This window comes from Desmodus rotundus, chromosome 8 (assembly GCF_022682495.2).
Source record: "Desmodus rotundus isolate HL8 chromosome 8, HLdesRot8A.1, whole genome shotgun sequence".
NCBI lineage: Eukaryota > Metazoa > Chordata > Mammalia > Chiroptera > Phyllostomidae > Desmodus > Desmodus rotundus.
This window is the reverse complement of record NC_071394.1, coordinates 50,419,210-50,434,424: the sequence shown is the minus strand read 5'-3', so window position 1 is coordinate 50,434,424 and position 15,215 is coordinate 50,419,210. Positions and strand designations below refer to the sequence as shown.

The window sequence follows — 15,215 nt, the reverse complement described above, 5'->3', positions numbered from 1 at the left end:
ATTATTTTTTTGAAGTAGATTTTCAATTTCTTGATCTCTCTCTCCTCCTGGCATCCCCATGATATGAATGTTGGTAAATTTGAAGTTTTCCCAGAAGCTCCTTACATAGTCTTTAGTATTTTGTTTTTTTGAATTTTTTTTTTTGTTTTGTTTTGATTGGGTGTTTTTGATTTCTTATGTTACAAATTGCCGATTTGATTCTTGGCTTCATATACTCTACTGTTGATTCCCTATAAATTATTCTGCATTTCAGTTAGTGTATCCTTCATTTCTGACTGGTTCTTTTTTATGGTTTTCTTTTTTTTTTTTTTTTTTTTTTTGCTGTTGAAGCTCTTAAGTTTATTGAGTGTGTTTGTAACCAGTGTTTTGAATTCTATATCTAGTAGATTGCTCGTTTCCATTTTATTTAGTTCTTTTACTGGAGTTTTGTTCTTTCACCTGGGCCATGTTTGTCTTCTCATTTTGGTAGCTGCCCTGTGTTCGTTTCTGTGTATTAGGTACAGCTGCTATGTCTTGGGGCTTGGTAGAGTGACCTTATGTAGTGGGTGTTCTGTAGGGTTCAGTGGCACTCATCACACAAGCTGGGCACTACAGGTGTCCCGTTTCCTCCACTCCCAGTTCTCTGCCATGTTGGCTGTGTACACCCTCCTGTTGTAGTTGAGACTTGATTAGTGTTGGCACGTCAATAGGAGGGATTTACCCCCATGCCAATCAGTTGCAAGGACTGGCTGCGGCCACTGACCACTGTGGAGAATCAGCTGTGTAGGGGCAATCCTACAGAGCAGTTCTTATTTTGGTGGGGCTCTCATGTCCATTGAGTTTGCCCCTTGAGTATGTTGCTTGTGGCGGGCATTGGGTGGTGCTTGGTATAGTTTGAAGCTGTCCCCTGGGTGTGTCTCTGGGGCCTTCTGGGAGGTGCAGACCAATGTCAGCCGCCATCTGTATTCTGCTTAGGGCCGCCTGACGTGAGCTACAAAGTGATCTGCAGATGGCTGCTAATTGTGCTGGGCTTGGAGGTGTCCAAGCCAAGGCTGAGCTGTGAACCAAGTTGGGCATCTGTTACTGCTGGGCCTGGGGCCACTTAGCCAGATATATGGGGCATGCTGAGGCCAAATGCTGCTTGTTTGAGTAATTCTAGCAGAGTCTGAAGCATGAGCCAAGACAAGCCATTCATATTGAAAAAACACTGGAAACAGTTTGGGTGGGTCCGCAAGTTGGGTGGGGCAAGGTCTCGAGGAGTCACTGGGGCAGGGTGAACAGTGTGAACCAGGTTGATGGAGACTCAGATGTGGTGCCTTCCTACCGGCAGTGGGTGGGGTTGGGGACAAGTCTTAGAAAAGGAACAATGGCCTCTGCCATCACTTTTGTCTGACAGAAAGCACCCCCCTCCCCGCCCCCAACTCTTGCCCTGATGCTTACACTATTCGGTTCCTCTCTATATGCCCCTGGTTCCTTTCAAGCTGCTCTCCGATCACTGGAGCTCAGAGGCAGTGAATGTAAGTTTGTGGGCCAGCCTTTAAGATGAACTGCCTGGGACTCTAGAAGACCTCCATCTCACTCAGCCATAATCCCCTCCGTTTTTTACAGCCAGAAGTTTTTGGAAAATCTCTTTCTGGCATTGGAACCTTGGGCAGGGGACCTGGTGTGGGGCTGGGACCCCTTGCTCCTGATTTTTATCTGCCACACGTGGGTATAGGACCAGCCTGTTTTGAGTCTCTGCTCCTCTCACCAGTCTCTATGTGGCTTTTTCTTTAAATCCCTAGTTGTAGGACTTTTCTTTTGTTGGATTTCAGTCTGTTATGAATGATGGCCAATTTGTAGTTTACAGTCAAACTTGGTTCTCAAACATTTCCTATCTTGAACAATTTGGTTCCTGCCCCGAGTTCTTCACAGAAAAAAGTATCTCAGTTTTCAAACAGCTTTGCTTCTCTATGTGACAACTCTTCCAGTAAATATGTATGATCAATCACATGTATGATTTGGTTTTTGAACAAATCACTTCTTGAACAGGCTTCTGGTACGATTAAGTTTGAGATCTGATATTCCACTGTAGTAATTTTAATGTGCTGTTGAGAAGATTTGAGTACTGCATTTACCTATGCTACCATCTTGACTGGAAGTAAGAAGTCTTGGCAGCTTTTGGCTCATGAATAGTGAATCTTAGCTCAACCTCTTCTTTTCTTTTCTTTCATTATTCTGTACTGATGACCCTTGAACCAAATGGGTTTGAAGTGTGCAGGTCCACTTATATGCAGATATTTTTTTCAGTAAATGTGTATAATGTTGTAAATGTATTTTCTCTTTCTTATGATGTGGGGGGGCTCTGCCCGCAGGGCCCCACCTGGCCACCACGGATGAGAATAAGTTTACTAAGACATGATCTGCTTGGGGAGGAAAGGTGGCCAATCTCTCCAAGGAGAAGGGCCAACAGCCTTTTCCTCCATGGGCTTTTATTGGGTTCAATTTGCACAGGAATACAGGTAAAGCTCATCAATCATTGTCAGGCAGTGAGGATCAAACAATAGATAACATTCAGAGAACTCTGAGGGCTTATTCTGAGTCAGGGTCAGTTAGCTAAAGGGCTATAAAACTTTGGGAAACAAACTCATTTCTTGCTCTGACCCTTATCAGAAAACTGAGGACATTCTTAGCAAAGCAGGTTTCACAGGGTTTTATGTATTCTTTCTTAGGCCTGATGGCCCCTGGGGAATCCGTCCTTTCCAGCACAGGACTGCACCTCCCTCTGTCATTGTTTCAGGCTTAAGTCAGGCAGGGGAAGTCAGGCAGCCAAGAGATTAGGAGACTTCTTGCAGATAGAATGAGGACTCAGGCTATGTGAAAGCCCAGGGGCCATCACTCCCTTTTTCTGTAGCCCACAAGTCCTTCCCTGAGGGCCTCTTTGTGACCATGCCTGTCTTAGGTTGTCCCTCCCTTGAGGAATCTTACCTGTCATTGGCTAACCAGTCATCTGCCTGGGGCCAAGCAGGGTGAAGTAAAAGGGGGCAGAGGTGGGGCCTCTGCCAGGGAGATAAGCTTTGTCTCCTTAGTGGCTTATGGTCCCAAGGTCTGTGACTCAGCCTTAGCCATGGGGGTTTACAGCTTCTCAAACGAGGCAGGGCAGTTCCCAACATTATGATTTTTTAAATAACATTTTTTATCAGTCTTACCTTATAAGAATATAGTATATAATACACATAACATACAAAATATATGTTAATTGTTATTGGTAAGTCTTCTGGTCAACATTTAGCTATTAGCAGTTAATTTGGGGGTAAGCCAAAGTTATATGTGGATTTTTGACTGTGGGAGCTATAGGGGGTGTGTCAGCACCCCTAACCCCTGTGTTGTTCAAGAGTCAACTGTATTTATATTTCATCATACCTATTTGTCATCATTGAGAATTTTTCCTACTGTAGTTGCCTTTGCACTCAGTGCAGCCTTGGTCCAGGACTCCCATGACAAAGGTCATTGAAGGATGAGAAAGAAAGGTCCTTTGTTCATGTCCTCAAATGGTGTGTACTCCTTGGTGTCACTCATCTCTTCCCCCCAGAGCTGGGTGAGCTTTGTCCTCACCTCTGCAGAAAGAGGAGCAGCCAGAAGTAATTGGCTGCTTGCCATTGGTTGCTAGTAGGGCAGGAAAGTGAATCAGCATTTATTCTGTTCTACTCTGCAACATCTGTCTGCCATCTGTGTGCTTCCCAAGTCCTTTCACTTGTCTTTAACCTTCCATAACATCCCTAAGCTGCTGGAGAGACATCATCATATTGAACTGGGCCTCCAGTAGTTCTTCCCCTAAATCAAATACATTAAAGCCACACATCTCATTTTCAAAGAATAGCAAGCAGTTTTTGGAGCACGACACATCATTCAGGTGAGCTTATGTGAATATGCCCTTTGTTTGACACCCCCATCCCAAACAGACTTAGAAGATAGAAAATTCTGTGGTATGAAATTGTGTTCTACAAATAAATATGACGACATCATTCTTGGATGCAACTGCTTAAACTTTTCAGTCCTTTATTGTGACACTTTTTCTTGTTCTGGCTTTACCTTTTCTTGTTTTAATCAGATTCTTTATTTTACATTTATTGCTTAATGCAGGACTTGAATACCCCTGAAAGTTTCTTCTTTTCTGTTAGAGAAAATGTCAGGAGTGGGGCAGAAAAAATGGTGGCAGAAGTAATAGAAATGCCAGTGCTATTCCTAGATAACTAAAACTCAGCTGTATTCAAATGAGGGTTTGGCTAATGCTGAAATAGTGGGGAAATTAGAGCTCTGGGGAACCTACAGAATCAGAATTTTGCCTCTTCATTTCAGAGTTGGAAATGACAATGTGGAGAGTTGCCCAGAGCCAAACAGTAAAGTTATCAGTGGGAGCAAAGCTAGACCTTGGTCTCTTGACTTTACTTGGTACTATTTTGTGACTGAGATGGCATTATCTCAGAATTCACAAATGGCAAACACTTTCATGCCCTAATGCTGTGATTGCTCTTTACATAACCGTTTGCTTTACTTCCATAGAAAATGAAGTGTATTTCAAGATGGGGGATTGTTGAATTGTCAAAGTATTCACTATAGATTTTAAATTGCAAACTCCTCATGTACAATGCTTATATGTCAACTCAAACTCTCATTGTCTAGCAGTCAGGGGACTGGTTATATGATTCTGGTGCATCCATGTGGTAGGATATCATTCATGCCTCTGGATTTTGGAAGAATTTTTGATAGCATGAAGGAATGCATATGACATAGAAAGTGAAAGTCTTACACAGTATAATACCAATATTGAGATTAAAAAAAACAAGCATAGAAAGTTAACAGTGGCTCTTTGAATGTCAGGATTATGAATCATTTTTATTCTACTGGGTTTTCAAATTTCCTACAAATGTACATACTACTTTTATATTCAAATCAGTGAATATTATGCAAATGTAATTTAAAATTTATTTTCTGTGTAATTTTAGGAACAACATATATGGTAAAATGGCATATCTTTGAAGCTTTGTAGTACAAATTCTATTATCTCTTTTTCTTTTCCTTGATTTTTCTACTATAGACTATTTTATTTGTTAAATGTACTTTTATTTCTTAGGAAATTATTCTCCATGTGTCCTTATTGTATTTGATGTATATCCCCTTTAAATTTACCTTGTCAGTTTTGTTCAAATAATGCATGTACACAGTGTAGAAAGTCAAGCCTTAAAGACAAAGTATAACAGTTCATGTATTCACTGTTTTCTACCCTGTGGCTCACACTCCAGAGGAAATTTAACCTTTAGCTATTTCATAGGGAAGTTACCTCCAATTGATAACTAAGATGCTTCTACTGTTTCTTTTAATTATTAACTTTAGACAGCATTTACTTAGTGTTATCACAGATGAGGTGTCATCTCTCGTTCCCTTTCTTTACTTCTTCCCTCTCCTCCTCCCAGTGTGATTGGATGATTATTCAAATTTAAAGCAATTGTGGCCTTGACTGGTGTGGCTCAGTGGATTGAGCCCAGGCCTAAAGGGTCACCAGTTCAGTTCCTGGCCAGTGCACAGGCCGGGGTTGCAGGCCAGGTCCCAGGTTGGAGGTGTGTGAGAGGCAACCAATAAACTGTTTCTCTTGGACGTCCATGTTTCTCCCCCTCTCTTTCCCCCTCCCTCCCCCTCTCTCTGAAAATAAAAATAAATAAAAAATCTTCAAAAAATATGAAGCAATTGTAATTTTACAACTATGCAAACATTACCCCACCCCAACCAAATGATGTAATTCTATTTCCTTTATTTTACATTAAGATTAGTCATACAGTATGCCTCTCATTCTCTAAAAGCCTTCCCTGGCTCCCATTGTCTGCAAGAGGGAGTCCAAGTTCAATATGTGTGAGGCTTGTGAGCTTACCTGGCTTCTCTTCATTCTTCTAGCGTTGCCAACCACTGATTTCTATCCTTGTGCTTTAACTCTGTGGTACTATTTGTAGTGTCTTGAATGAGCACATTGCCTCTTTCCTCCATGTCTTTTCTACATCTCTGAACATCTTTCTTTCTTTCTGCTTTCTGTGCTTACCAAGACTTCATCTTCTCTAGGGAAGTCTTTCAGTCCTTTCATTCCCACTCCCACCTCTGGGCTAGGTACCCCATAACACCCATATATAATTCTGCAGTGGCTCTACTCCTCCGATTTTGTAATTGTTTCTGCTGTTATTTAGATGTGGTCTGGGGTCCCTGAGGCCTCATAAAATAAAAGAGGTCAAGTACTGGGTTTTTGTAGTGTGACATCTGAAAACAACTAATGTTTTCCAAAACATTAGGGTTTGTGGGGAAAATAGCCTTGAGGTATTCCACTCAAAACCTGGGCAACTGTGTTACCAGTTTAGCAGCTAAAACAATAGCAAGCCTAATGAAATTTTTAGCACAGCTAAATCTTCTACTGGGATTTGCTGGGAATTTCCGTCAGTCAGTCCTTCACAGCCTTAAACCCTAGGTTCATTTTTCTCATTTAAGATTTAGGCCCTGGAGTACAGTTTGCCTGTGGGTATCATTTTACTTGCAAATGATTGTCAATTTTACAAAATTAAATAATCTGAACCTGAATATAACTTTCATTATTAGTCTGTTTTAATTCAGGGAAAATGTCAGCATTTTTTTTTTAATTTTAATTTGCATTCGCAGCTTCTCCAGATCATTCAAAGACACTAATACCATATAATTGCCATATATATATATATATATATATATATATTTTTTTTTTTTTTTTTTCCCCTCGAAGTCTTCATAAGCTGCTAAGGTATCTCTACTATGTGGAAGCTTATACCTTTCTATCACTTCAGCACATGGACATGTATTATGAACTACCACAACTTCCTCATTATCTACACATCATTACTCTAAATACTAAATGTATGAGCTAATTCCTATTAAAGAAACATACATTGTAGCAGATTGTGCCTCCTATTCCAGGAAACCTTTCCTGACCACCCCCGCTCTTGGATGTCCTTACAGCTTTCCCTTCAGATCTGTTTATCTTTCCTATCAGACTGGAGAGAAAGGAGTCCAGGAAAACTGGTTTTGCACTGCTCCTTGTTGACAAGGTGATGTTTTTTTCTAGTCTTCTGAATACCTGGTATCAGGTCTGTGGCAGTAGGTCTAAAACCAATATAACTCAGCATTTTCTTAAATAGAAATATAATTCCCTCCCTTGTTAATATCTGACTGACTCTTTGTTGCCCATAGTGGATGTTCTTAAATTAGAGTGGACTCTTGGTCTCTAAGAACTCAAGAACCTTCAGAAATTATATGCAGGACTTCTGATTTGTTTATTTTTAAATAGAGGGACCATAAATATCAGATTCTTGAAAGGGTCCAGACCAAAAAGTAAATAAATAAATAAATAACAGGCCTATAGGATAAAGGTCTTACAATACTGAAAAATACCCAACTGCATGTAATTTCTCAAAAGTATCATCCACTCTCTTGCTTTATTACCAGTTGCTTCCTGAGCCTATCATTTGCTTACTGCTTAATAGTATTACACAGATCATGCCTTTAAGAAAGTTTTCCTTGGTCTCTATATTCAGTTTCTACCTTGGGTTTCTCTGGGCTCCTATAGCAATGGTCACATGCATTGTAGCACTCCATCCCTTTACAGATGGTTTCTCAGTTGAAAGTTGGCATGAGAGTACTTCCCTTTATAGGTTTAGTATGGTGTCTGTCAGCAAATGATGGTAGTTCTTGTTTGCTTGATTCTTCCTTTTACCTTTCTCACAAGGAGTGTCAGCTTCTGTGTAGTAAAGTGAATGTTGTTTGTTTTGCTGTGACACTTTTGGATAGGTTAGAGTTTAGTAGGCCCTGAGAACAGTCAGATCATTCTTGAGCCTTAGAACCAAACAAGGAGGATAATTTTTTAAACTAGTAATTATGGCATTTCCAGTAGAGCCATTTGTTTAATGTCTATGCATAGTCAGCATTACTGTTATAAAATCCTCAGGCATGTGCCACTCTGGAGATCGACAAGAATCAATCTAATGCAGCCTCTTTTTCTTTCACCTTGGGAAGACATTCATTCTTTGAGTATGAGATGAAAAAGTTAACCTGTGCCATGTCAGAGGTTAGAGGCCATGTCATTAAAAAAAAAATCTTTAAATGCCAGAATTGCACTCAGTGAGTTGACATGCTTGAGTTATAAAAGGATGCCAAAACTAAGCCCCTTGAAGAAACAGCAGATTGACATCTCCCATTACACTACATACTGTGAAATAACACTCATGGAAGAGAATGGTGCTGTAAACTCTTGTACTATTAAAATTATTCCTTTCTTTGATTATGGCGGTTATTGGAGTCAGCCAAGTTTGTGTGAGTTGACTAAGTTAAATAGGAATGTGGTGTGAATTCACAGCATTTCCTCTACTTAAAATGTTTAAGGAAATCATAAGAAAAGACAAAAGAGGACACAGACAGACAAGCTCCAGTAAGGAAGCTGCCCCAGGAGTGCTGAAGCTGCCTGGTACTAGGGATCTGAGGATCCTGACTTAAGTTTGGCCACCTGTTTGCTTTTCTTTTCTAAGGTCAAGTGTGGGGGTGCAGCTTTGCCAGACTTGACCATAATAACCCTTAAGTATTGGGCCATGATGCGGTATTTAATTTCTTGCTTTCCCAGTCTCCTGATTCTTTAATTTGGAAATCGACATATGAATTTAGTTATTAATTATGGTTGTGTAAAGCTTAAATTGTATATTCATTATTAATGTATTTACAGTCTGTTTAGTTTATCAGGTGCACTTATATTCGTTGAAAGATGCTGAGTTTGACTTGTTAAAGAATTTCATTCGTGTGTGTGTGTGTGTGTGTAAAATGTACTAGTTCTTAAATTATTAAAGTTAATAAAATTTCTTGTGCTATTTATCACAAGGTTACCAAACAAAACAATTTTTATATACACACATATGCACTTTAAAAATGTGGGTCTGTTTTTGTGTTTACATTTTATGATTAGTATTTCGGTAATATGTTACTTTCTTTCTTAACATTTTGAATTTATGTGGTACCTTTGGGAATTGTTAGCAGATTTTTAAGTTTAGGAATTTTCTATCCGTCAAGCAATGCATGCATATTAGAGTAGACTTACAATACTCTAAAGAAGGCAACGTGGCTTGCTGATTAAGTGCATGGTTTCTGGATTCTGAAAGACCTGGGATTGTGTCCCAGCAGTGTCTCTTTATAGAGCAACACTGTCTACTATGGCAGCTACTGGTCGCGTGTAGCTGTTACACACTTGAAATGTGGCTGGTATGACTGACTGAATTTTAAATTGTATTTAACTTTAATTAAGTTAGGTCTAGGTAGCCACATGTGACTAGTGCCTACTGAATTGGGCCTCATAGTATAAGGTGATTTACCTTTGCAGTGTTCCCATTTTCCTGTCTGTACAGATGAAGTCATACATAGGCTACCTTTTGTGGTTGTTACAAGAATAAGTAAAATAATGTATTTAAGGAGCTTAAAACTATACCTGGAATGGAATATATCCTTGAGAAACGGTAGTTGTAATGACAATTACATATTTAATAAACTAGAATTGCTTCCCTTTTGAGTATTAATTTAAATATTTATTTTTATTCTTCCCTTTCAGGATTAACTTATTTGTGGAAATCAAGTGCAATATTAAAAGGAAAACAAACTGTACTGAACATTATTGGAAGCCATTTCTGCTGATTTTATTACATATTAAAATTTATGATTTGATTTGAATACTATCATGGGAGGAGCTGTGAGTGCTGGGGAAGATAATGATGACTTAATTGATAACTTAAAAGAAGCTCAGTATATACGCACTGAAAGAGTGGAGCAAGCCTTCAGAGCAATTGATCGTGGAGATTACTATTTGGAAGGCTACCGAGACAATGCTTACAAAGACTTAGCCTGGAAGCATGGGAACATACACTTGTCAGCACCTTGCATTTATTCTGAAGTTATGGAAGCATTGAAACTTCAACCAGGATTGTCTTTTCTTAACCTGGGAAGTGGAACCGGATATCTAAGTACAATGGTGGGCTTAATTTTAGGTAATTTTATTTTTGTAAAATTCTTTTTTAAAAAGTAAGCTGAGTTTGCATTACTGTTTATGATTTACAGAGTTTGTAACTTTGTGTATAGTGTATATTTGAATGTATATACTCAAAGTAGTTATTGTCCTTAAATGGAAACACAAAGTAATAGTAATATTTTCTTATTCTTAGTCCTGACTCTGAAGTTATCTTCTGCATTTAGTCCTGGTCTTAAAAAGCGCTTGGAATCATTTTCCAACCCCCAGTCATTCTCTGTACTTAAAATTGAATAACTGGTAGGCAGGAGACTGAGGAGTATAATGTAGTCTATTTCAGGTAAATTGTTCTGACTGCTGGCGTAGAGTTTGATAGTTATCAGTGTCCCATTTATAGGGAATTGTGCCAGGTTTTGTTAAAGATACAGTAGTATGTGGGATATAGAGGATGTGGCACTGGGGGGCAAAGCCAAGGATTGGAAACAAACACAGAAGTAGTATATGTTAGTAAGCTTTCAGCATACTTACTAAGTAAGCATCTGTTCTGCCAGGAATTATTTCTGGTGTGAGTATACAGCAGTGATGAAAAGGGACAAATGTCTTTGCCTTCGAGAAACTTACTGGGTGTTTACTATGAGGGCTAGACATTGTCTAAAGCACTTTATGTACAGTAACTCATTTAATATCCCTAATAATCTTGTGAAATGTAAACTGTGATAGTTTCCATGTATATAGGTAAGTTAAACCGAAGCACAGAGAGATTAAATAACTTGCCTAAAGTCACATAGCTGGGAATTGCCAGTTGGATGATACGGAATGTGGGTGGAAGAAGCATGACTAGACGAAAATCTGTAAGACATTATGATGTTGGATGAGAACGAAGCACCATGAATTTTACTAAGCCACTTAGTATTTACTGAGTGTTGCTGTATGGCAAGAATTAAGGTAGAGCATGAAGACCTAATTCACTGGTTGAATTAGGGGTTGGGGTGGGGAGACAAAAACCAGCACTTCTCATCCAATGTGATATGTTTTATAGTTGAAGTATATGCCCGAGTTATAGGGAGAAGACTGGTTTAAAATTTACTGTAGGCCTGGTTGGTGTGGCTCTGGATTGAGCCAAGTTCGACTCCCAACAAAGGGTCTCCGGTTCAATTCCCAGTCAGGGCACCTGCTGGGGTTGCAAGCCAGGTATCCAGTAGGGAGAGTGCAAGGGGCAACCACACGTTGATGTTTTGCTCCCTCTCTTTTTCTCTCCTTTCCCCTCTCTCTAAAAATAAATAAAATCTTTTTAAAAATGAGTAAAATAAAATAAAATTTACTCTAAAGTGATGGGGAATCATCGAAAGATTTTAAATAGAGAATGTTTGACTATTCTCTAGGGTAAGTAACCCCCAGTATGCTGGAACAGTCCTAATTTATCGCTATGGTCCCAGAATCAGTATTAATAATCTCTTTTCCCAAAGTATCCCAGTTTGGACAGTAAATTTGTGGTCATACATGACATTTAAAGCATATTTTTGTCCTGAAATTTCCCTTGGCTACATACTCGTTAGCTCCTTGCTTTCTTAATTGCTCAAATATGTTAGGAAATTAATAATTTTTACCAAGAAAGAAATTTAGCAGCTTACATTTACATTTGGTTCTCTTGCCGTCCTGAGACAGGAGTTCCTCAGCGGGTTGGGAACATTAGACATCTTTCACTCCTGCTACTAGTGGTTTTTTGGAAAAGGAATCTCCTGGGTTTGAGACAGTCTCCAAATCAAAGGAAGTTAGTGAGGAGAGTAGGTAGAGCTGCTTTTCAGAAGTTACTCTTCTTGAACCAGTGCATTTCTTGATTATAACTGGCAACTTTAAGCTGGAGTCCAAGACCTCATACTATGTCCTGTCAGCCTCAAAGCACTTGTTATCCTGTCTTTCACTTCTGCAGCCCTGTCAGTTGGCTCCTCCTGAGGGAGGTCAGTATAGCAGAAGGCCTGGCCAGGGAGAGGGTTTAATAATTAGCAACCTTGCTAGGAGTGAGGTGGCCCTCTTAAACTCCATTCTTTAGTCCTAGTCTTCAAGAGATTGGCCAGGGCATTTGTAGGGCAACCTCAAACTTCAGTGTATCTTGAATGTGTTTTAATCTATACCAGAGACCAGAGTGGGGAAACAGACCCTTGTGTGAATGATTCACAATGTTCTAGATATTTTTCTCCTGTTACAAGACTTCAGGTCTTTGGTTCCATGGATGACTATGGTTCATAGATATTCCGTGATTTACTGGGTGTGATCCTGCACAGACAAGTGACGGGGATCCCGGCCCGCAGGATCTGGTGTTGTGGTGGCAATTGACAAATACACACGGACTACAGAAATCCTGTGGAGGAAAAGGGACAGCACGGCCACTCAAGAGGAGAGCGCCCGACCCTTGTCTTGACAGGCTTTTATTGTTTTTCTAGGCCCCTTACATCAAAGATGGTCCTCATTTATTATGCATAGGTTTGTTTTGGGTGGTTATCTTTTGCAGACAAAGGAGAGGATGTCGCTGAATACATCAAAGAAGGATGTTTGCAGTGTAAAGGGAGAAATGGTCGAAAAGGTTATGCTCCATACCTGGAAGGTCTAGCTCAGATTTTGGGAAGATAAAGATACTCAGTAAACATTTGCTGCCTCAGGGTGAGGGAGTTTTAGCAAGAGCAATTCTCATAGCAGTCTAGGTACAATGCAGGCCTGATTTCCCACTGGAGAACCTATCCGTGGATGTGGGTCCTGCCCTCCAACCTCGCTCCCCACTGGCTTTTCCGAGTGGGGGCTGGGCCACATTTCCCATGCATGGAACAGTTCCCCACAGACAAGACCAAGAAATGGTTTCTCTCCTTTGAATGGGAAATAATTTATTTTGCAAGAAAGAGGAAATAAAAGCATTTTAAAGAAGGAAAGGAAGGAAAAACAAGTCCATAAAACTATACAGCCAGTAAATCTTAGATCTATATAGCTTCTGAGGAAGCTTCATCTTTTTTAACCCCAACCCACTTTTTGTGGGGTTTGTATTTTATTTGAGATCATTTAATTCAAGGAAGGGAAGATACATCCATAAAAATCACTTAGAACTAGATCCAAAGAAGGATGCCTGTGTGCTCCCTGTAATTATCTGAGTATAGTGAATCAGATTGGGCTGTCATGCTTCACGGTTACCTTATTAACAGAAGTACTCTCCGTATTAACACCATGGCTCTCAGCTGTGCTTGTCTCTGAGTCACAAGATGGGGGTGACAGGTGCTCATCATCAGCAGTAGTCCGTATCTGAGGGCGAACTCCTGTACCCGGGAGGAATCCTGGATGGGGCAGGGAGAGCCAGGCATCTGTGCTTTGATAGTACAGGTAAAAAAGAGATCCCTTGAGGAATTTCCATTGGCACTCCAGAAATACCCTGTACAGGCTGGGTTACCATCTTGAGAGAGCTTTTGTTGTTCAGTGAGGGAAAGTTAGGTTTATCTTAACTTTGGGAACTTTCTTGTGCTTAAATTTCATGTAAAGCAGTTCATGTATGGATTCATGTAAATCCATAAATGGAACTTATTTTTGCCTCACATCTGGAGAATGCATCCCCTCATTTTGACAGCTTGTTTAGTTTCAAATTGAAGGTAAATTCTTTTTATTTCCACTTCTCATTGAGTCTTCCCAGAACTAAGGAATTTCACAAAGAATCTTGTATTTGATTGATCCTCTCAGTACTATCTTATCATATCTAAGGAATCCCATTGAAAAATAGAATACAAGAAAAGAAGCCTCCCAAGTTCTCTATTTCCCAGAGTTGAGTTAAATATCAGAACCATGAAGGCAAGTTATTTTGATAATCTTTCTGATTCAGGTAGGTGTGGTTCTCTATTCTGATCTTTTTTGCTTAGGGATTTGCTATGATGTCAAGGTTCATTCAACTTAATGACTTCATTAATCTCTTGCCTAGTTGCTAATAGAAATGACTGTGGAGAGACTGCCAGAATCATTCCAACACTAGATTTCACCACCTCAGCACTACAACATTAGTTCCAAAAGGTGAAACAATTGATAAGCTTATGTGCTAAACAGGAAACGTACTGACAAGTCATATAAATACAAAACAATTGCTGTATCATCCAGAACAGCTAATTAGTTGAGTTATATGTTGCCATTATGTTTGGTCTCTATACCCCTCTCTTTTTAACCACAGGACTTTACATGGTCTTCCTTCAGCTACTGTTATATTGCCCTTGACCTCAAGTACTCATGTTTTCTCTTTCATCTTAGCCCCAGTCAGTTCAGTGAGCTTTAGTGAGAATTGTGCAAGCGTTACTATATATAGTCCACTTTGAGAACACTTCCATCACTCCAGAAAGATACCCCAGGCCCAGCTGCATCCAATTTCTGTCCCTACCCCAGCCCCTGGCAAACAGTCATTTACTTTTTGTCTCTCCAGGTTTGCCTTTTCTGTACATTTCTTATAAATGGAATCATACAATACATGGTCTTTTGTGTATGATTTCTTCACTCAGCATTAGGTTCTCAAGGTTCATCCATACTGTCGTGTGTGTTAGTGTTCCATTTCTCTCATGGCTAAATGATGTGTCATTGTATGGGCATAGCACATTTGGTTTGCCCATTCATCACTTAATGGGCATTTGGTGATGGACATTTTGGCTGTTATGAATGATGCTGCTGTGAATATTTATGTACAAGTTTTTTGGTGGACATCTAATTTCTCTTGGGTGGATTCATAAGAGTGGAATTGCTGGTTTATATGGTAAATTTATGTTAAATTTTTTAAAGAGATTGTCAACCTTTTTTTAAAGTTGCTGCAGCATTTTATAGTCCCACCAATGATGTATGAGGTTCCAGTTTCTCCATATTGTCACTGATGCTTGTTTTTTTATTTTTCATTATTTTTAATAGCTATCTTAGTGGGTATAACGTGGTATTTTACTGTGGCTTTAACTTGTACTTCTCTAATAACTACTGATGTGGATCATCTGTTACTGGTCATTTTTATATTTTCTTCAGTGAAATGCCTATTCAGATCTTTTCTTCATTTTTTAAAAAATGTTTTTATTGAATTTATTGGGATGACGTTGATTAATAAAATTATATAGGTTTCAGGTGTACAGTTCTATAATACATCATCTGTAAATTGTATTTTGTGTTCACCACTCCAAGTCAAGTCTCCTTCCATCACCAT

At 39.4% G+C, this 15,215-nt stretch overlaps 1 protein-coding gene across 2 annotated transcripts in view; it reads left to right on the top strand.

Moving 5' to 3' along the window:
* Positions 1 to 15,215, top strand: part of PCMTD1 (protein-L-isoaspartate (D-aspartate) O-methyltransferase domain containing 1) — an 81,117-nt gene that overhangs the window by 26,949 nt on the left and 38,953 nt on the right. The window contains exon 2 of one of the 2 annotated variants that reach the window (XM_024578360.4): positions 9,611 to 10,043. The exons of the other annotated variant lie outside the window; for it this stretch is intronic. Coding sequence (XP_024434128.2) covers positions 9,737 to 10,043 — 307 coding nt within the window. The 5' untranslated portion in view covers positions 9,611 to 9,736. The remainder of the gene's footprint in view (positions 1 to 9,610; positions 10,044 to 15,215) is intronic. 2 annotated transcript variants of the gene reach the window in all.